The sequence below is a fragment of the Condylura cristata genome, unplaced genomic scaffold, assembly GCF_000260355.1.
Source record: "Condylura cristata isolate star-nosed mole 26May11 unplaced genomic scaffold, ConCri1.0 scaffold00010, whole genome shotgun sequence".
Lineage (NCBI taxonomy): Eukaryota > Metazoa > Chordata > Mammalia > Eulipotyphla > Talpidae > Condylura > Condylura cristata.
The window spans coordinates 6,557,166-6,579,190 of record NW_004567111.1 but is presented as its reverse complement, the minus strand read 5'-3'; the positions used below and the strand labels follow the sequence as shown (position 1 = coordinate 6,579,190).

Genomic DNA, 22,025 nt, shown 5'->3' with positions numbered 1-22,025 from the left:
CGCGGGCGGCGTGGGCGGCGGCGGCCGCGGAGGGACGATGCGCGAGTACAAAGTGGTGGTGCTGGGCTCGGGCGGGGTCGGCAAATCCGCCCTGACCGTGCAGTTCGTGACCGGCACCTTCATCGAGAAATACGACCCCACCATCGAGGACTTCTACCGCAAGGAGATCGAGGTGGACTCGTCGCCGTCGGTGCTGGAGATCCTGGACACGGCGGGCACCGAGCAGTTCGCGTCCATGCGGGACCTGTACATCAAGAACGGCCAGGGCTTCATCCTGGTCTACAGCCTCGTCAACCAGCAGAGCTTCCAGGACATCAAGCCCATGCGGGACCAGATCATCCGGGTGAAGCGGTGAGAGGCCGGGGCGCGGGCCGGGGGCTGCGCGGGGCGCCCGGCGGCCGTCCCGGGGCGCAACTCCGGGCGCTCGGGGCGGCGTGGGCGGGCGGAGCGGCGCAGGGCCGTGGCTCCGGGTCTCGGGCGTGAGATGACAGGTTTCCTTTGCTTGGCCACCCTCAGCCGCCTCATCTTCATCGTGCATCTCGAATTGGAGCGCTTTGTCTCGCCACTCAAATTGGGCATCCCGGGAGCCCACGGCGCAGCTCTTTGTCTCTTGGAGATTCTTAGTGGCGCCCGTGCAGAACCCCCCAAGCAGAGAAAGTTTAAAACTTGCGGCGGGGGGAAGGGCGGGGAGGTTGGCGTTGGGAAGGAGGGAGCTGAGCAGCCCGAGTGGAGGTACTTTCAGGTCGAACAAGAAAAACGTCTACCTGGGCCACGCTTAGCAGCACAGCTTGCTCACGCCTGTACGGTAAAATTGTCAAGTCCAGAGGCTCAAGGTGGCACGGTGCCTGGGCGTTGTACAAAAATGAGCCCTCCCTCCCTCCCATGGGGAGGAAACTTTTAAAGACAGATCATCAGATCGTTGGGAGACACCCTAACCGCAGACGTGGGCTTGAAAGGTGTCAGCCTGTAGAAGCACCCAAAGTCATTCACCTTGACGTGCGGCTTCACTTTCTTTTAAAGCTTGCATCCCTCCTCCTCCCACCCTTCCCTGGAAAAAGGCACTTATGGACACCAGACAAGTTTCTTCCAAGGTGTGACTCAAGTATTAGCTAATTTAAACTTAATGCAGCTAAGTTAGGCTCTTTCTTGAGAGAAACTTTTTCTGTAGTATGCCTTTTGGAAATACAACCTAAATGGCTTCACCTATTGGTTTGTTCTTAAATGGAGTGTATTTTCCTTACGACCTCAGGCATTAAAAATCCAATAGTGTCTTAGTTGAAAGTTTTTAGCCAAGTTTCCTCATTACCGTTGAATCATGCATTGCTGTTTTGGCTGGTTACTCTTAATTATTGCTCCTAATTTTGATTTAGTCTCATTTTCTTTTTCCTGTCGATGTCTGTGACTCTAGATTGGGAGGTATTGCTGGAAGGTAGTTGTACACACAATGGAGAAACAACCCCACTGTAAGTCAGTTTGAAGCCACTCATTTTGAACGGAGAGTACAAGTACTCAAGGGCTCTGCAGAAACACTGCAGGTGGTGTATTTTTAATGCAACGAAGTAAGGGATGTCCTGGCTCCTTACCTCACCCCAGATATTCACTTTAGTAGCGACATGTTTTTGCTGCCGTTATATTTCAAGCTAGGGTCAATGAACATTTTCATGATCTCTGTCACAGGTCTGAGATCTGTGAAGCTGAGAGCTTTTCCTTCTCCCATTCAGTTTCTTGAAGCTAACAAATGACCACATTTGGTGTTAAACTTAATGTGTATATGATATTTTAAAGGAGTTTTAGTGGCTCAAATCCTTAATTATGACTTCAGTCTTCCTCCATAATACTAGCAAGCAAACCAAGCAACCCAGATGTAGAGCAGGACAGTCTGTTGTGTTGTCACACGTTTTTCTACATATACACACATCAAATTGTAACCAAAAGAAATGCCCCACCTTCCACACTTAATTCTGTACATCTGATACCTACAGTGATAAAGTGACCGATCCAGGGCAAACTTCTTGACACATGCCAAGGGTCAGAATATGGCCCAACCTCATTGGATACTATAGTCCACGTGATTTAGTGCAGATTGCTAATTATGCCTTAGTCCAAACTCGGTGTATTGGAACAACTTATTTGTTTGCACTGTGATCCAGAGGAGGGGAAAAAAATAAGATTTTTTTCTTGCCCAGTTGTGACTCATCTCAATTCTTGGCTGTAAAAAGATCTTAATCAGCAAAAGAGTTCATACATTCTTTTATTCAGAATTCAACCAATGGGGCACATCTGTGTCTTGATATTTTATATCTCACTACAAGGCTACATCTGGCCTTGTGGCCTCTGGTGTATATAAACAACTTCCTGGAAAGAAAGAGGATCTGTATCTCTTATGTAGATAACACTTTAAATAAAGTATCTGTTATACTAATGCAGGCATCCAATGCATGAGTTTTTTTAACTCCTCTCTCTTAAAGGGAATAAAACATGATTTTCAAATAAGGGGATTTTTTGCTGTCAATTTAGCAACTCCTTAGCTGCTCCGGGAGCATTCATCATTACTTGTCCCCTCCCCTCTGCCTGCCTGCTACCTGATGTCTTGTATACAGCAGTTGTCGAGAACATTTACTATCCCATTGTGCAAATGATATAAATGAAGGACAGAGTTTGGTATCTTGCCCAAAGCGTTATGGAGGGAGAGGCTGTTTAAACCCGGACCTGCATGGATTCATGCCTCTACTACTTTTTCTTCTGCATCTGGCTTCTTTCACCTTGGTTCTTCCTGGCAAAAGCTGACTTTTACTTTAAAGCAGCATACTAATATCATATGAGCCACAAGTAGCTGTTCTTAAAGTAAGCCAAGTAAAATTTATTTTAATAATGCATTTTATTGTTAGTTCAGCATGTAATTAATATTCAGAAATTGTTCAGACATTTTAATTTGTTTCTCATCCTAAGTTTTCAGAGCCTGGCGTATAATCAATCCTATGGCGCATATCACTTTAGATTAAGCCATGTTTCAAATGTTGAATATCCACATAACTGAGGTGCGTGTATTTGGGAGAAATGCTTCTCTAAGCCTCCATTTCCTCATCTGCGAAATGGAGTATAACATGCACCTCTCAAGCTTTGTGAGGATTAAATTAAATAATCTGTTTTAAGATTGCCTGGCACAAAATCTTGAGCACAAAAGTTGCTCAAAAAATTATAATTATCCTTTTATTAATAAATAAATCATACAGTTTCCTTGCTATAAATGCAATTTTGGGGAAATACACTTGTGATTGCATTTTTTATTTCATTACTTATAGAAAAGTAAGATACCACTAAAATAACCCTTGGAAAAATTGTGTTGTCTCTGAAAACATTTTCCTCCAAAGGGTGTATGTAAGAAGCGGGAGAAGACATAGGGAATGTTGGCACTAATGCGTGGCAAGGTGGCACTTTCCATTGGCTTGTACTTGGTGGACTGCTTCACTTTTATAAAACACTTGAGACCTCTATTCCCCTAAGTGTTCACAGGTGCACAGATGTCCTCCCACACTTGTGACTCCTGTCACCTGCCAGTGGACCCACTGAAAGTGGCTGTCTGCACCAGGTCACATGCTTGCTTTAAAAAAAAAAAAAAAAAGATTGGGGTGCAGGCCAGAGGTGAAGGGGTTGTGAGAGGATTCACCAAGGTAGAGTGGGGAGCAGAACAGGCAGAACTGACAAAGAACACTGCTGAGTGGGGCAGCGGACAGGTCAGGAGAGGTCTGCTACGCCATGTGGGTCACCTCCGGGGCGGGGATCGAACTCATGAGGAAGTGGCTTTAGCTCCTTAGTGCTGTGCTTTAACCTGCTGCACCACCAGGGAGGGCCCACAAGCTTGCTTTTTAAACTTGAATTTGAAGGAGATCACACATCCACCAAAGAATGATAGGAATACAGAAAATGTATCAATTGAAATAAAACAAAAATTCTGGCCGCATAACTGCCCCTCTCACCCCTGCCAGGGTAAACCATGCCCTGATTGAAATATCGTGGCAAAACTATCCAGAGCCCGCTGTGCTACATTAAGGCCCAGAAATCTTCAGTCTGGTCTCCCAGGGCCTAGTGTGTTCTGACCCTCCTGCCATGCCTTTCCATTATCAACCCGTAAGCCCTTCTCTCCCGAACCCATGGGAGTCCAGCACCAAGACCTTCCTTGAATTCCTTGGAAATGCCTGCCGAGACCCTCCTTCCACCAGTGGAAATCACTTCCTCTTGCAGAGTAGATTGCCTCCACAAAGGTGTCCCCCACACGGAAGCCTTCCTCATCTTCTTGGCCTAAATTCACCTTTCCTGTCTCCCCCACACTAGAGCACCTTCATGCCTCCCCTCCACTAGGAGCAATGCAGACATCACTGGCCCCTGTACTTCTCCTTTCTCAAAGCACTGGGAAGTTTCTGTGGTAATTGACATGCAGTCACTCTTTCTTGCCAGCTCAAACCCCAAGTGTCTAGACAGCTTCTGGGACACAGGAAACACTTAAGAAAAAAATATTAAAAGGAAAACACAGGGCCACCCCTGGTGGCACAGCAGGTTAAGGCACAGTACTAAGAAGCTAAAGCCACTTCAGCATGAGTTCGATCCCCGCCTGCCCCGGAGGTGACCACATGGCGCGGCAGACCTCTCCTGACCTGCCCGCTGCTCCCCTCAGCAGTGCACTTCAGCAGTCGTCTTGTTCTGCTCCCCACTCTGTGTCTGGTGAATCCTCTCGCCGCCCCCTGCATCTCTATCCTGTACCCCAGTTCTGTATGCACAAATAAATAAATCTTTAAAGGAAAAAGAAAACCCAGCAGTGTTCAGGTAGACCAGCATTTTAAATTCCCCGGCTGTGGTTTCCCCAGACATTTTAATTTTATAGATGGAGGGGAGAGTCTTCAAAACTCATTTTGCAGATGGAGCAATAGATGATTTTCCTTCAGCTGTAACATTCTGGAGAGTGCTCCTATCTTATTATGGTCACCTGGGAAGATGTGAAGTTTACTAGGAACTTTAAAGAACCATGAGCAAGCTGTCTTGTGGATGGAGGAAATGGCACAGATATGCAGAACACAGGCCTGTTGGTTATTAAGTAGACCAGGTTGGGTAAACTAGGAATTCATTTAGAAGTGTGAGCCGGTGAAAGGCTGAGAAAGACAAAGCTGGGTTACAGAAGGTTAAAGACTTCGGATTTGATGGTATAGTCAAGGGCCGTGATCAAAATTGTTACAGGCACAGCAGTGTGGGGAGTACTCTGACAAGCGGCTTGGTAGCCATGGACCAGAGCAAGGAAGGCTTGTGAAATAGTGTGACAATCTGTTTAATGCATGAAGTACAGAGAGCCCCTATTAGCTGGGTATCTGTAGAAACAGGATTGGGTGCAAACAACTTGCTAAGAATGAATTACGCAAACTTAGTGGGAGAGGGAAAGGGTCAGGTGTATTCGTGACATTTCTTTTTTCTTTATAGATTTATTTATTTATGCATACAGAGCTGGGGTACAGGCTAGAGATGCAGGGGTGAGAAGACTCACCAGAGACAGAATGGGGAGCAGAACAGGCAGATTAGTGAAGTCCACTGCTGAGGGGAGCAGCGGGCGGGGCAGGAGAGGTCTGCTGCACCATGTCAGTCACCTCCCTGGCTGTGGATGGAACTTGTGCAACAGTGGTTAGGCTACCTTTGTGTGCTGTTAACCCATTGCACCACCGCAAGTGAACAGCAGTGTAGAGGAACGGCTGCCTGGGGAGGTTATTTCCATTCTGGAGACCTGTGCTCTTTTGGAAATGACTGCCTGTGGACATGCATGGGTCTCTGCCCTGTGGCCGGTGGCTGCTGGGCACCCTAAGTAAGTGGGACTTCTGGAGCTGCCTCCAGTCCTGCCATTCCCCACCCCTGCTGTTTAGGGGAAGGATGTCCTGAACCTAACAGTGCCTCTTGCTACCTCCATAACCAAAACTAATCCCAAAATCACCTCCTAAAACGGGGTCACTCTTGTAATTCAGTGTTTTCCTGAGAGGGGAATTTGTTTTTGCTGCTCATGAAATTAGAACTTTGCAACATAGTGGTTTCCTTTTTGCCATCCCAGAACTGGAATTTTTTAAAGTACACTCTGCAGAGGAGGAGAAGATCTCTCTGCAGCTGGAACATTCTGTGAAGGCTTCTGTGGAGTGGGCCCTCCAAGGGAAGGGCACCATTCAATGTGAAGTTTGAAGAATCAGCCGCCTGTGACCTTCTGGGTCTCGTCAAGACGGGAGGATGATTGCAGCAATAAAATCTGGAATCAGGTGTCGTGATGATGTTTAGTTGCTGTTTTGTTTTGTTTTTTAAGAGAGGGGGCTAACAGTAACTTAGATAGCCAGCCACGCTTCTGCCCACATAGGTACAGGCTGTCAGCATACTGATAAGCCCTCTGACGGAACAAATGGAGGGGCGGGCTGGCAACTGGACCTGAGTGAGAAACGCTCGGCCCCAGGCAGCTGGGTCACGCTTACAGCCTTGCACTTAGGAAAATGTCAGATAATTGCCAGAGAAGCACTAGGCAGGAAAGAAGGTGCTAAGATAATGTCTCTAGAGGATGCAACCAATAGGAAGAGCCGACAGAATCGGGATCCTGTCGTTTGCTGATGTTTTCTGGGGCTGGTGCACTTGGGTGACCCTGCAGGCGTGCAGTCTCCTAGGCAGGGCTGCAGCTCATTAAAGTGCGTGTTGTTTGCATGGGTGCAAACACTAGTCTTCACAGACAACCTGCGCCCATCTTCAGGGCGCAGGTTTTACATCTCAGTATCACCGTTTTCTCTCCCTCCTCCTGTGGCACCTGAACCCCGAGGAAGGCTGTGCAGCCGGGGGAAGACACTAGCTCTGCCCCTTCCTCCGCTGAGGGTCAGTGTCCCTGGTGATTGCTTCTCTCCCGTGTCCTCCTTACAGACTGACATTTTTCTGGTCTCAGGTCTTGAAAGAGTTATAAGTACTCTCCGCTTTCTTTGGCAAAATGTGTGAGTTTGAATCTAGTAGACACTGATGGAGGGCATAGTAAAAAAGTAGAAAGTTAGAGGTAATATTTCTGTTGGAAAGGCACTGTGTGATTTTAGTGGTGTGCAGAAATAGATCATTTCTGTGTCATTTTGTATATGTGTTGCTTTGATAGTTGTGGTTCATTGTGTTTCAAAGTATTCGTAGATTTTAAAATAGATTGATAGGCCTTCTCGATCAAACAGCCTTTTAGTAGGATGCTCTCAATCATCTCAATGCTATGATTTTAAACATTATACTTCAGTACAGTATATATAAAGTAAAAATATTGGTCATTTAAGATTATCAGAATATCAAAAAGTAGCCTATTTCTAATCATTCAGATTTTAATGGTGTATTTATTGAATACTTCTTAAATAGATCTAATGTTACACTTCTAAGGATTGAAACCTCTTTGGAACTATCAGGCCTAATGTTCCAGGTATTTCATTTTTTATTCTTGTATGGAAAGTAATAAAAATCAAAACCCTACATTCACCTGATTTTTAATAAATTTCAGTTAAAATGAAGATTCACGGCTATGAAATGGTATTTTTTTTAACCCATGAGTCAGGATAAGGTTATGGGGTGTCTCAGTCACATATCACCAGCATATGATCTTGAAGTCATGTTTTGCGAACTCTAGTGGAAAAGAAACATTAGCAGTCTTTGGAAGTTTGCTGAAGGTTGTAAATGAGCTTAGTATGCATTGCTGAAAGACTATCTGAATAAGCCTTTGGAAATATATTACAGCCTGTCAATTAAGGATGTTATTTCTCATAACACATGATGTTTTGATAGGGTGTATATTGCAAAGTGATGATCACAGTAAGTTTAGTTAACATCCATCACTGCATAGTTCTAATTTTTTTTTCTTGTGATGAGAACTTTGATTAAAGTTCACTGCTTTTAGCATACACACCATGGCCGCTAAGTCACTAAAGCTGTACGTGACACCCCAGGACTCCTTATCTTACCTTTTGACCAGCTTCCCCCACCTTGGGAATGCACATAGACAGACAAATGCATGTTCATGCGTGAACACACACCCACACAGCCACCTCCAGCAACCACAAGTCTATGCTACCTGCGAGTTTTCTTTACCTGTTGAGTTTTTGCCCTTACCTATGAGATTTACTTCACTCAGTAAAATTCCCTCAAGGTCCACCCATGTTGTCCCATATGGCAAGGTTACTTTCTTTTTTATCATTGAACAATAAACCCTTTATTGGGTATCGATTACCCACACCCTTACTTACCACATTTTCCTCACCTATTGAGGCGCCCTTCCACACCCTTAACTTACCACATTTTCCTCACCTATTGAGGCGCCCTTAAGACCACACATGAAGACACCGTGGAAACTTGTGTCCTTCTCTTACGCATCACAGACAATGCTGCAGTGAGCATAGGGTTGTGGAAAGCTCTTCAAGATTGTGATTTTGTTTTCTTAAGATAAGTATCAAAATTGGAATCGCTGGGTCATTTTAACTTTCTGAGGAACTGCCATACTCTTTCCTATAGTGGTTCCATCCGTTTACGTTCTCCGATAACACTTGTTGTTTCTGTTCTTTTTTTTTTTTTTAATTTATTTATATGTTTCTGTTCTTTTTGATACTACTCACTCTGAGAGGTGTGAAGGTAGAATTCACTGAGGTTTTGTTTTGCATTTCCTTTGTGAGTACCTTTTCATATACCTGTTGGCCATCTGTCACTTTATCTGTTTATTTTTTTGGTGGAAAAAATTCAATGCAAATCCTCTGCCAATTTTTTCATCAGATTGATATTTTTTTCTTTTGACTTATATGAGTTCCTTACATATTTCAGGTATTAACCCCTTACTGTATACATGATTTGCAAACATTTACTCCCATTCTGTAAATTGCCTTTTCATTTTATTGAGAACTTCCTTTGCTCTACAGCTTTTTAGCTTATAATCCCTCTTGTTTAGTTTTGCTTATATTTTTGTTTTTAGTGTCAAATCCCAGAAACAATTCATTGTCAAGATTGATGTCAAGCAACTTTACCCACAAATTTTTCTTCTTGTCGTTTGAAGGTTTCAGGCCTCAACTTTAAGTTTTTAATCAATTTTGAATAGAATTTTTTGGTATGGTATAAAATAATGTCCAGTTTCATTCTTTTGCATGTACCTGTCCAGTTTTCCTCACATCATTTATGGGAGAAATACTCTTTTTGCCATTGTATGTTTTTTGTCACCTTTGTTATAAGCTAGTTGATCATAAATTGCATAAAATGCATAGGTTTATTTCTGATTCTTTTTCTGTTCCTTTGAGCAATGTGTCTTTTTTTTTTTTTCCCATCATTACCACTCTGTTTTCTTTACGGTAGCTTTGGAATGTAGTTTGAAACCAGGCAATGAGGCCCCTCCAGCTTTGTCCTTCTCCATAAGATTGCTTTGGCTTTTGGAAGTCTGTGCACATTTTAGGATTGTTTGTTCTATTTCTCTGAAAATTGCCATTTGGAAGTTTGGTAGCGATTACATTGAATCTGTAGATTGCTTTAGGTAGCATGGATATTCTAGCAATATTTCTTCCATTTGTGAGTATAGAGTATCTTTCTGTTTATGTGCATCTTCACTTTTTCATCAACTTACAATTTTTGTTTTCTATATTGGAAAAAATAACAGACCTCCCTGTTTCCTTCTGTTTTTTACTCAGCATAGTTTTCACATTTTCTTAACCTTGGCCTCAGAGAAAAATACATTCTGCATTGTGCTACAGAGTGCAAATACGTATAAATGAAATCAGAGTTTCGTGAAGCAATAGGTATACTTGCAATGTTCCTGGATTTCTCATATTTTATTCTTTTTGTGTTTTATTTCGTTATTTATTCCTCTTGATCCACTAAGTTGATATCACATGGAACTTGAAAATTGCTATCCTAGCACATTTTACTCAGAACAAATGGAACCTTCTCTTGAGTAGTGTGAAACAACTTTATTGTCCTGATTTTCCAGTTTCCAAAGATACTCTGTAAATGCTACAAAAATGAAATATTTTAACATGCATTAATAAATTCTGCCTCTGCCATTGAGACAGATAACCTTCAGTCACTAAACACAGGATGCATACAGTTTGCCCTTGAGGAAGCACAAGTTACTGTTGTCTGTGTTAAACACATGAGGACATTTTGTGTGTAGCTTGTCCACTCTGGCAAGGCAGGAGCTATCTTGCTTTGGGAAAATTTAGAGCTGAGAAAGGGCTGTTGTAGCCACGTTCAGACTAGACTACATGCTCCATGGTTACAACACTTACCCATTACTACGGGCTGCTGAGAAGGTTTAGAAAGCTGATCTTTATTACAGGCTTGCTGCATCTGTCCAGGCTAATGCTGAGTTAGCTGGCTCTTTCAAACAGTAAAAATAGATGAAGATGACCCTAATAGTAGATCTATTCAAATTAGTCATATCACACGGGAGAAGCATTTAGGAGTGTCATGTGTCATGCTTTGCAGGAGCTACCTTTCACAGATGAGGAATTCAAATGTGGAAATCCTGTATCGCGTTAATACCTCAGTACTTATTTTTATTTTCTTCTTAACTAGATGTTTTTATAGTTTTCTGTAAATGAAATCTGAAGAATGTTTGTCTCTGTTTAGATGGAAGGTTTTGTTTTTTATTCTAAATACAATTATCTGTAGTTTTCCAATGAACAAAAATATTGTGTATAAATGCTCTGATTCAGTAGCTTATTTTTTTGTAAATGTGATCTAACCTTGTCATCTGTGAAGTCAGCATTAATCTGGTTATAGCTAAGGACTAGTACTTTTATAATTGTGTAAGTTAACATGATCTGCATCTCAGTCCCATCTGTAATATGGGTATTAAATAGCATGAGGTATTTAGGAAAGATGGTGGTAATATACCAGTTCACAACTGCCTCAGAAAGTGTATGCAGTGAAGATCACTTTAATAGTGTCTACAGTGAGTTATGTGTGTATGTGTTGACAGAACCTTTTAATAAACTGATTCCAGAAGTTCTATCAGTCTCCCTATAAAAGTCATCACTGTCATTCAAATTCTCTGATTTAAAGCACTTCATTTGCATAGCAATGCTGTGAACATTATGCAAAGTAAATATAAGATACTGTCTCCCTCCTTCTGCTATGCCAGAGTGTACTGTAAATGAGTATATATTTGACAGTGTTGAATGAATTATAGAGAGACAGTAATACCTTTCTGAATACAATATAAATTTCTAAGTTTCAAAATATATTTTCATTAAAAAATCGCTTCTACTAGGCACCTTCTCTAGGGAAGTTTGCATGCATGCTAACATATTATAGCTCAAAAATTTGTCTGTAAGACTAATGTCAACCATATGTATTTATTTTTTATACATAGTACATTGGATCCCCCCTGGAAATGAAATCTTATTTTCTCCTTGCATTTGATTGTACAGAGATTTAAGCAGTATTGCTTATTTTAGAAAGCCTCAGAAAAGTAAACTGACCTGTGGAAAACTGAGAGAAAATAGATTAACTGGAGCCCAGGGGACATATTTGGGAGACTACTTTAAGAATTCCGATTTGATGTCATGCATAGTGTAATTTGATTAAGAAATGAAGATTAAGTTTTATCTTCCTATTTTTTGTTTTTTGGATTTAGCAGAAGATTCCCTTTGATAGCATATGCAAAACTGTGTGATCCAAAATATAATAAATCCCCTCTCCCACGTGAGCCATGCTGGCCCCATAGCACAGGCTGTTCCCCGTTTCTACTTGGTGAACCAGCACCCCCAACACCATCAGCAGCCTCAGTATGGCGAAGGAGCAGGTAGCAGCTCTCTGTAAGACGGGTGGCTGAACGTGTGTTGGCGCAATCACAAAAGCCAACTAGAAATGAAGATAAGTTTTCTTTTTTTTGAAGAGCAGAGGCTGAGAAAAGAATTTTCAAAAGGTTAATTCAGTTTGTGTAAGACCAGAGAGACAGGCTGGTTTTCGGTGTCTGGCAGTCAGGAGCAGTCAGGTCTGCACAAGCGAGCTGGCCTTGCTCTCCAGTTGCCATCAGCCAGTCCAGGTGCTGTTACCTTTAGCGGGAGGCCTAGAAGCTGTCACCGGGAGCCCTGTCCTGGCAGGACCCTCCTGCCCAGGGGCTGAACACAGCCAGTGCTGTGAGTCCTGGAGGCACAGCCAGGAACTGCCTGGCTCAGTCCACCCTGCAGGTCAGTGCCTTCATTGTGGTAGGGTGCCTCCCCAAGGCATATAGCTGTTAAAGGCCGTTCTGGGTGACAGAAAATGTTTGTCCCTAGGCTACCCTGCGCGTATCATCGGTCTTACTGAAAGAAATAACTTGCGGGAAAGGACATTTGTTCAGTTACTCTCCTCAGCATGTCATGTTAAAATAAATCCTGAAGCTGTGTAGGCCTGACTGATTGGCCTCTGTGAATTCCATGTATTTTGTGTGTGAGAGACCTCCTCTCACAGGGGACCATCTTTCTCTCTCTGAGGCAGTTCAAGGTCAGGGCTGTTGACCAGCACATGCACTTCTGGTATCCCTCGCCATGGCCTTTGCGACCTCCAACTCAGTCTGTCAACTTCATGGTCACCGTCGACTCTTAAATTCCCCCTTTTTAGAGCCATAATAGTTGAAATCCGTAGTTGAGTTTATTTTTGTTATCTAGTCTAGGTAAACACTGCCTTCCTTTGACCCCGGCCAACATCCTTTCATACCACATTTGTTCATTTCAGTCAGTAAGTCCTTGTGAACTAGAAATTACGTCTCCAAAAGTGACATCTTAAAGGTGCAGATAAAGCCAAACCTAAAAACCAGCCTTGAGAACTGACTGTAGAACTCCAGAGGGAGTAGGAGAGGGGTGAGCACAAAGAGGGGGTACGCTACGGTAGCAAGAGGGGAACCTGTACTCCAGAAATGCACGACTATATGAGCTAGCATTCTCTCATATTACAAAAAAAAAGGTGACTTTTTTTTTTAACCGAATGTGCTAGATTAAAGATGGCTCAGATCTTCTCTCTGTTTCCATCAAAATGGATGGAGATTCCTCAGACTGCTAAAAATGGAGCTGCCATATGACCCAGCAATTCCACTCCCAGGGATCTTCCCAAAGGACACAAGAACGTTACTTCAAAAGGATACATGCACCCCTGTGTTCATTGCAGCACTGCCTACAATGGGTCAATCCTGCAAACAACCCAAATGCCCAAAAGGAGATGATTGGATCAAGAAGATGATCCAGTTCATTCATCAAAACAGATCAACCCATGCCATTCGCAGCAATGTGGATGGAGCTGGAAGCTCACTGAAATCAGTCGGAAGGAAAAGAAAAATATCGAATGGTTTCACTTGTAAGAGGAATTTTAAAGAACTAAATAAAACAGTGGGGGGGGGGGTGTATTGTTACCACATACAAAACAAACAATTAGAAACCAGAGAGATCCTGCAGGAGAGGGCAACAAGAGGGATCAGAAGGAGGGAGGGCTCTGGGCCCTGTGGTGATGACGGTGTGGAGGGGAAGTAAACGTTGTAAGATGAACAAGTAGATAGATAAATAATAATAATAAAGTAGTATCAGTTTACCCTACCCTTGAATGCGGGCTGGCTTGTAGCTACTCTGACCATCATGAACATGCACCAGTGATACTACGCCACAGTTAGGCCTAGTAGCTGAGGAAATTGAGCGCCTTTTGCTCACGGAGTCCTGAGCTGCCAGGTAGGATCTCATCTGCCTGCTGGAGAGCACAGGCAGAGGCCTGACGTGGCATGCGGACAGGAAGAGCCCTTTCCAGTCAGGCCCTGATGGCCCGGCTGTGGTGAAGTCCAGTGCCAGCTGCAGGCCCAGTCAGTGCCAGGTGGAGCGCAAGGCTCTCCCAGCGGCCCACATCGAGAAATACAGTAAGATGGTTATTAAGCCTTTACGTTTTGGGGGACTTGATGCAGCACAAAATGTTTTTTAGAGGATCATGTTGAAAATGTTAGACATTATTTTCCACAAAAGAGTTCTGTTGATCCTTAGGATTAAATCCTAAGGATTTAATTACAGCAGAAAATGTACATATATATGTATACACACACACACACCCTTGGCAACTGCTTCCCCTTGGCCCTACCCGCTGTCTGTCTTCCTAAAGGAAGTAGTCGAAGTACGCCATATTGGTTGTGTTAGCAAAAGAAACTTCTTCATGTAATTGGTTCAAATCTGCTACATCAGTTCTGATTTCCAGCACCCAGCATACAAGGGTACACCCAGTAAATGCTGTTGAATTTCTGAAGAAAAGTCCCTTCAGGTCATTCCGTTCTGCATTGTAAACAAATGTTGGAGATCCCTTGTGCCCTGAAGTCACCTTCTGCATTTCAGCATCTAGGGCAAGACATGATAGTGAATAAAAAAAGTGAATAAAAAAAATAAAGCATTCTAGATATTGTAGCCCCCCACACGCTTTTCTGGCCTAATTTCCATGCATGTTTGCCTTGTGACTGTGACATTTTCATTGCTCAAAACACTGGCTCTATGGGAGAACTGTTGTGTTTGAAGATCATCTCTTTGTTAGCTCATTCTGTTTTGTTTGCGTCTGAGTTCTAGATTTGATTCCAGCACTGGTGGTAAATAGAAAACATTCCTCGCCCTCACTGTCTTGGGGGTCCCAGATGTCTTCAGGTGTTCAAGGACAAATGAGACCTTATCTCAGAACTCCCAGTTGTGTTCAGTTTTGTTCTGTTTTTGTTTTCCTTCCATGTTGGCTTAGCAGGGCCTGTGAGCAGAGTGTGTATCTGGCGACTTGGCTTGCAGTGTTTGGAGTAAGTAGAGAAGGGTACTTCTGTTTGGGGAAGAGGGCCAGTCATCCTCCTTTGCTGTCAGAATAGTTTCTAGCACGTTCTTTTCGAGTCATTTCTTTAAGGAGTAACCGTCTTAAGGTTTGGTCAGTTGACTTTGCTCCTCCCTGCTCAGAGAAGGAAACCAGAGATGCAATACTAGATAACATAGTTATGTACGTTTTTACAGACATGTCAGGGAAGTTAAGATTCTAGAAATGACTCACCAGCAGATGATCTGAGAGAACTAAGAAAAGGATAGTGAGCATTTCTGTAGCCCTTTACAGGAACCACAGTCCTTCAGTAGGTACTTACTAGATGCTGGTTATTACTAGTAAAGTCATCGCTCTCATTAATATTTCTGTCAGGAAGCTGAGGACACGGGCCCCATGACTCCTGTGAGCCAGATCTGGGCCTTAGTTCTCTGTCCTCTAATTGCAAGTGCAGTTTTCTCTTCTTTCTAGTGAGTGCCATCTTGAGTTTAGCCAGTGACCAGATGCCACCATACATTTTCCCCAAAGGTAGTGGGTGGAGGGGATGAGGAAAAGACTGTAAAAGCAATATTTATGTTTTAAATATTTATTTGTGCATACAGAACTGGGGTACAGTCCAGAGGTGCAGGGGTGGTGAAAGGATTCACCAGAGACAGAGCGGGGAGCAGAACAGGCAGATCGACGAAGTACACTGCTGAGGGGAGCAGCGGGCGGGTCAGGAGAGGTCTGCCGCACCGTGTGGGTCACCTTCGGGCAAGTGGGGATGGAACTCATGCTGAAGTGGTTTAGCTTCTCAGTGCTGTGCTTTAACTCATTGCACCACCAGGGCCAGTGGGGGGGGGGGGGCTGGCAGTATTTTAAGGTCATTATTGTGCAAATAACCTAAAGGGGTGAGAAATTAGAAGTGGAGCCAACCAGGCAGATCTGAGGTACTTTGTAAATGAAAGGATTTTGTAATAGGAATGAAAGGAAAGGGACAGATTTTCTCACATGCAATAATTCTTGCTCTGCCCAACCTTGTAGTCTCACCCTCCAAGTCTGGCCCTGCAGCCACCCGTGCCAGCCCTGGGCCCTTCTAGCAGCTGTGAAGGCTTGGCTGCCACCCATGCGCCCTTGCTCCCTCTGTGGCTTCGTGTCCACTCCAGCTTTCACTTTGTTTTGGTTTGAATCCTGTGAAAATATCTGTAGTGCATTCTTCTTCCTTGACCGTTATAATCTCCACCAGTTGAGGCTCCATGATCGCTGCCAGTAATGATTGGTTTCCAGCCTTTTCCTCATTGTGCATTTATTTGTTTTGCCTTTTCCATCTGTCGTCTGTTAACTTTTCCTGGTTCAAATGAAAAAGCCTTTTTAATAGACTTCACCAGTCTCTTATGTTAGTTGAACCAGTCAGTTACAACCTGTCATGTGTAATTGATGTGCTGCCTTCCCTTGAGCTGGTTATTACTGAACAGGAAAACTAATTCACCTTGTTTGGGTAACCTGAGTTTTCTAGAGAGCCAGATAGGGAGATTGGGTGGCTTTGTTGACACTTTTCCTTTTTTAATTTCACAAGTTTGTGTGTTCTGTGTTTTATGACTTGGAAATAACACATACTTTTAGATCTTAATACTACACCAATAGAAAAATCTATCAGGACAAATATCTCCTGTTCATAATTTTTAAGTTTCTGAAAACATTCTAGGTGATTGTAGATTCACATCCATTGCAAGATACCTATTCCATGTATCTTTCCCCCAGTTTTCCTCAGTGGTAACTACATCTTGCAAAATGATAGTTGAGTATCACAACAGCATCTTGACATTGATGGTCGAGAACATTCCCATCACACCAAGATCCCTCTTGTTGCCCTTGGGTAGCAGGAACTACTTAGCCCCAACGTCTGCGTTCCACCCCCGCCCCTGTTACCATCAGTGTGTTCTCTTTTTCTCTAACTCTCTAATTTCCATGTAAGTGAAATCATTAGATGTAACTTTCTGAGTTTGACTCTAGATTCATCCCAGGTGTTCTGTGTCTCAACTGTTCAGCCCTTTTTATTACTGAGTACTATTCCTGGCATGAATTACCACAGTTTATTTAACCATTCACTTGTCAGAGGGCATCTTGGTGGTTTCCTATATCTGACCATCCATGGATAAAGGTGTCCTAAATATTTGTGTATCGATCTTTGTGTGAACATACGTCTTCATTTCTCGGGGATAAATTACCCAGGGTTGGATTTTCTTGATCATAGGGTAATTGCATCTTTAATTTTTTTTAAAGAAAATCTTGGATTCTTCTAAAGTGACAGTTCCATCTGAATTTCCACCACCGATATGTAAGTGATATAGTTTCTCTGCACCCTCACAGCATTTTGGTGTTGTCACTGTTATTTTATTTTAGACATTCTGGTAGTTGTGTAATGACAACTCATTGTAGTTTTCATGTACAGTTCCCTAACACTGAGCTTTCCAGGTGCCGATTTGCCATATCTGCCCTCCTTAATGAATATCTCTTCATGACTTGCTGTTTCCTAATTGAACTCTGATTTTACTGTTGAGTTTTGAGAATGTTTTATATTTGTTTAGGTACTATCCTCTGGTTGAATTTGTGGATTGAAAATTATTTCAAGTCTGTAGCGTAACCACCCAATCTCCAGGGTCTTTGCCAGAGCAAGAGCTTTTAACCTTGATCAAGTCCAATTTATCAAATGTTACCTTATGCATCATATGTTCAGTATCAGGTTTAATGAGAACTCTGTCTAGCATAGTTTGTGAAGATTTTCTCCTACATGTTTTTTCTAAGAGTTAAAATTTTGCATTTGATGTTTAAAGCATGATTTATTTTAAGTTAATTTTTTAAATAAGGTGTGAGATTTCTTTAGTTTCGGCATGCCTGCTTGCTCCAAAATTTTGTTGAAAAGGTTGTGCTTCCTCCATTGAAATACTTTTGCCAGAAATCAGTCGACGAAATTTGCATGAATCTGTCTCTGACTCTATTCTGATTCCCTAATAGATGTTTATCCTTCAGCCGGTATCACACAACGTTGATTACTTAGCTATGTACTAAGTGTGAAAAAAGAGTAGACTGACTCCACCCACTTTATTCTTTTTAAAAACTGTCTTTCATCTAAACTTAAGGATTTCTGGGTCCAAAACAAATCTTACTGGATTTTCATGGGACTTGTGTTACCTGCATTTCAATCTGAGAAAGTTGACTTCTGTGCTCTGCTGAGTCTTCCAGCTCATGAGCACCGTGTGTCCTTTCACTTGTTCAGCCTTTTGATTTCTTTAAGTTGTCGTTGTCTAGTTTTCGGCATACAAGTTCTGCGCAAGACTTATTAGATTTACTCCTTTGTATTTCACTTGTTGGAGCAATTGTAAATGACAGAGCTTTAATTTTATTGTGCACCTATTTGTTGCTAATATATAAAAATGTGATTTATTTTGTTTGTTTATATAGAACATGTTTGTCTTGTATCCTGTAACCTTGAACTCATCTGTATTTCTAGCAGAATTTGGTTTAACTGATTCGGGGATTTCCTTGGTATGTGTGCTGAGTATATAACCAAGTCACCTGCAGACAGGGACCATTTTATTTCTTCCCTTGTGACTTTTCTGCATCTTAATTTTCTTTTCATGCATTACTGCTTGTTACCTTGACTAGAACTGTTAGCATTATAGTGAATAACAGTTTTGAGAGTGGACATTCTTGCCTCATTCTCGGTCTTCAGGGGAAAATACTCCCCATTAAATATGGTAGCTGTGGGGTTTTGTAAGTGTTCTTTATCAAGTTGAGGAGGTTTTCTTCCGTTTCTGGGAGTTTTTACTGTAAGTAGTAGGCATTATGTTTTATTACATGCCTTTTCTGTGTTGATTGGTAAGATCATGTGAGTGTTCTTCTTTGGCCTGTTAATATCACTTTAAATGTTGCTGGCTTGTATTTGCTAAACTTTTAACAAAGGCTTTCATCTATGTTCTTGAGGACTTTTGTTTGTTTTATGCTGTCTCTGGTTTCAGGATAATACTGTGTTGTTTTAATGATGAATTGGGGATATGTTCTGTCTACTGTTTTCTGGAAAAGACAGTATATAGAATTGGTGTTAATTTTTCTATAAATGTTCAATAGAATACTCTGTATGACATTTAGATCTTGAAGCCTTTTTGGGGGAAAGACTTCCCCCTTTTGACCTGGAGATTTAAAGATACTTACAGGACAACTCATATGAACTGTTTAAAATGAGGTGAGTTGTGACTGTACTTTGCAAAGAATTGGTTGAGTCACCTTTAGTGACCTTCACACAAATTAGATGCCATTCCTCTTTTGTAGATGAAAGCAAAACTGTTGTCAACTTTTACCAGTTCACCATTATCTTCCTTCTGCCCCATCTGAAACACCAGAGAATTTTCAAGACTTTGGACTTGAAGGAGAAAGTTAATGCTGGGGGCTCTCTCTCTAGATATAAAATGTCAAAGCCTCTACTAACTTTGTCTTCTTCAACCAATCCACTGTCAGTTCTTTATTGGTGCTCCCTCTAAAATATATATTATGTCTTTTTTTTTTAAGATTTATTTATGCATACAAGAGTTGGGGTGCAGGGCAGAGGTGCAGGGGCGATGAGAGGATTCACCAGAGACAGAGCCGGGAGCAGAACAGGCAGATAGACTGAAATGCGCTGCTGAGGGGGCAGCAGGAGAGGCAGGCAGTCTGCCGTGACGTGTGAGTCACCTCCCTGGCCTGGGATTGAACTCCCGCTGCAGTGGCTGCCTGTAGCTTCCTAGTGCTGGGACTTAGCCTCCTGCACTTCCAGGGAGGGCCCTGTTTTAAGTCTTTATTTCTTTGCACCATTGTTGCCCTCATCCTAGCTCATGTCACCTTCGCCTTTTGTGTAGAATGCTGCAGTTGCTGCCTGTCCTTCTCGTGCTGTTGTCATGCCCATAAAATCCACTTGTTGCTCATTAGCGGCACAGGTCTTTCAGAACTATGCCAGGGAGCTTTCCTGCTGGAAGGAAAGCCTTCACTGGCTTTCTCCTGTTCTTCGAATAGCACTCACGGGTTCTTTATGCTTCCCTTACTTTCCTTGCCTCTTGCTCTGTAATCTTTAACCACTTGTGCCATGAGTAAGCCCAGCACATTCCAAACGTTTGTTCTGCCTAAAATGTTCCTTTCTTAGTTTTTCCCCATGAACTAATGCAGCTCTCGATCTTCAAGCTTCTGCTTAGATTTCATCTTCCTGTAGATGTCTTCTTTGATCACTTCATACAATAGTGGTCTTCCCAAATTACTGTATATTAATCAATATTTTCTTTGTATCAGCTCTCACAAACTTTGGGTCACTTTTTTTTAATTGGAGTCCCCTCACCTTCAATGTAAGCACCAAGGACCTTGTCTTATCCCCCCGGTGCCATACAATGCCTAATAGGTTCTCAAGAAGCAAAATTGATAAAGACCCATGAACTAACATTTTTAGCAATTGAAAGTGTAGTCAGGCATTCAGACAAATGAGCTATCTATAAAAGTAAGAGCAGATTTTTTTTTTATGAAGTGAAATTAGACCTCAGTTTTGAATTGTGGGATCACTGATCACTGTAGCCAGAGACCAACATGAACCACGACATTTCAAAAAGAAGAGTCTACTTAGAACCTTGTAGAGATAAGGTTAAGTTAGAGACGGGGGCAAGAGTTTAAATAAGAAAAGCTAAATGGGTTAAAGTAAGATATGGTCAGCAATGAAAAGCTGTCAGCTCTGAAGAGGAGAGTAGAAATGACTTCATACTATTAAAGAACTTGTTTTAAGGAATTGGTGCATTTCATCCGAGTTCTTGTTTCAGGAGCGTATTCCTTTAACAGCTGTGGGGTCTGTAGTGATTTCTTTCATTCTGATATTGTTAATATGTGTTAATCATTTTCCTTGCTCCATTAGGCTAGAGGTTTATCAACTTAGTGACCTGTTCAGACTTGATTTTTAGTTTCACTGATTCTTAATCTAAAAACTAGATCATTGATTGGAGACCTTTCCTCTTTCAAATAGAAAAATTTAATGCTATATTGTCCCTCTCTCTACTGTTTTAACTGTATCCCACAACATTTGATGAGTATTTTCATTCAATTTCTAACTTTTTTGTGATATCCTCTTTTACCCATGGATTAATTAAGGGTATGTTGGTACTCTGAGAATTAGTTAGAAGGTTCAGTTCCTGTATATTTTGAGATTTTTTTTAAGACTTATTTATTTATGCATACAAAACTGGGGTACAGGTCCGAGGTGCAGGAGTAGCCAAAGGATTCACCAGAGGCAGAGTGAAGAGCAGAACGGGCAGATCAAGGAGGTACACTGCCGAGGGGAGCAGTGGGTGGGTCAGGAGAGGTCTGCCGCGCCATGTGGGTCACATCCCTGGCTGGGGATCAAACTTGCTGTGAAGAAGCTGTGGTGAGCTTCATGGTGTTGTGTTTAATCCATTGCACCACCGGTGGGGACTGGGGGGGCTTTTTTGAGATTTTTGCAAATATCTGTTACTGATTAATGCCATTCTTATTATCTGAGAACATGTTTTGTATCATTTCAGTTCTTTTACATTTATTATCATTTTTATTTATAGCCCAGATTGTATTCTGTCTTAGGGAATGGTCCAAGTCCATTTGGAAGACTATGTATTCTGCTTTGTGGAGGTGGAGTAGTCTCGTTTATTAGACCAAGTGGGATTGTACTCTACTGCTCTTTCATATTGCTCTCATCATTGGGATCATCTCCCCAGAAAAGTCAACAGAGGGAAAAGTATCGGGTTTATTTCATCCTTCTAGGGCCTTAAAGGTCCTAGAATTCTAGAACAAAGGATTCCTAATGAAGTTGTAGCTGTTGACACTGCCCATACTAGGTCTGCTAGGAGCCTGCTCTCCATGAACTGGGAAGGAAGGAAAAAGATAAAGGGAGGATCTCCCTCCTGTCGTATACTTCAGCTTATAGGGATTCCTTCACCCTGCTCTTCTGGCTAGAAAGACATCTTTTCCCAGGGCTTTAGCTGTGAACATACCACTGTCCTGCCCTCAGCTCATAGCCATGAGAGAAAAGGAAACACTTCATATTGGTCTCATTTCCAGTCTGCCAGGCTTTTTCTTTCTTTTTTTTTTTTTTTTACACTTTACACTCCTTTGGTAGTTGATTTTTATATTTTGCCTGAGTTTTTATTTTTAACCAGTGGAAGGTGAAAGTTTTTGTGGACCTAATGCCAACTGACTACACCAAGAATACTGTAGCAGCT

At 42.3% G+C, this 22,025-nt stretch overlaps 1 protein-coding gene across 1 annotated transcript in view; it reads left to right on the top strand.

Annotated features, from left to right (window-relative positions):
• Positions 1-14: 14 nt before the first annotated feature.
• RAP2A (RAP2A, member of RAS oncogene family) overlaps positions 15-22,025 on the top strand; it is a 33,878-nt gene continuing 11,867 nt past the window's right edge. Inside the window, exon 1 of the mRNA XM_004680058.2 lies at positions 15-351. Within this exon, the coding sequence (XP_004680115.1) occupies positions 38-351 (314 nt within the window). The 5' untranslated portion in view covers positions 15-37. The remainder of the gene's footprint in view (positions 352-22,025) is intronic.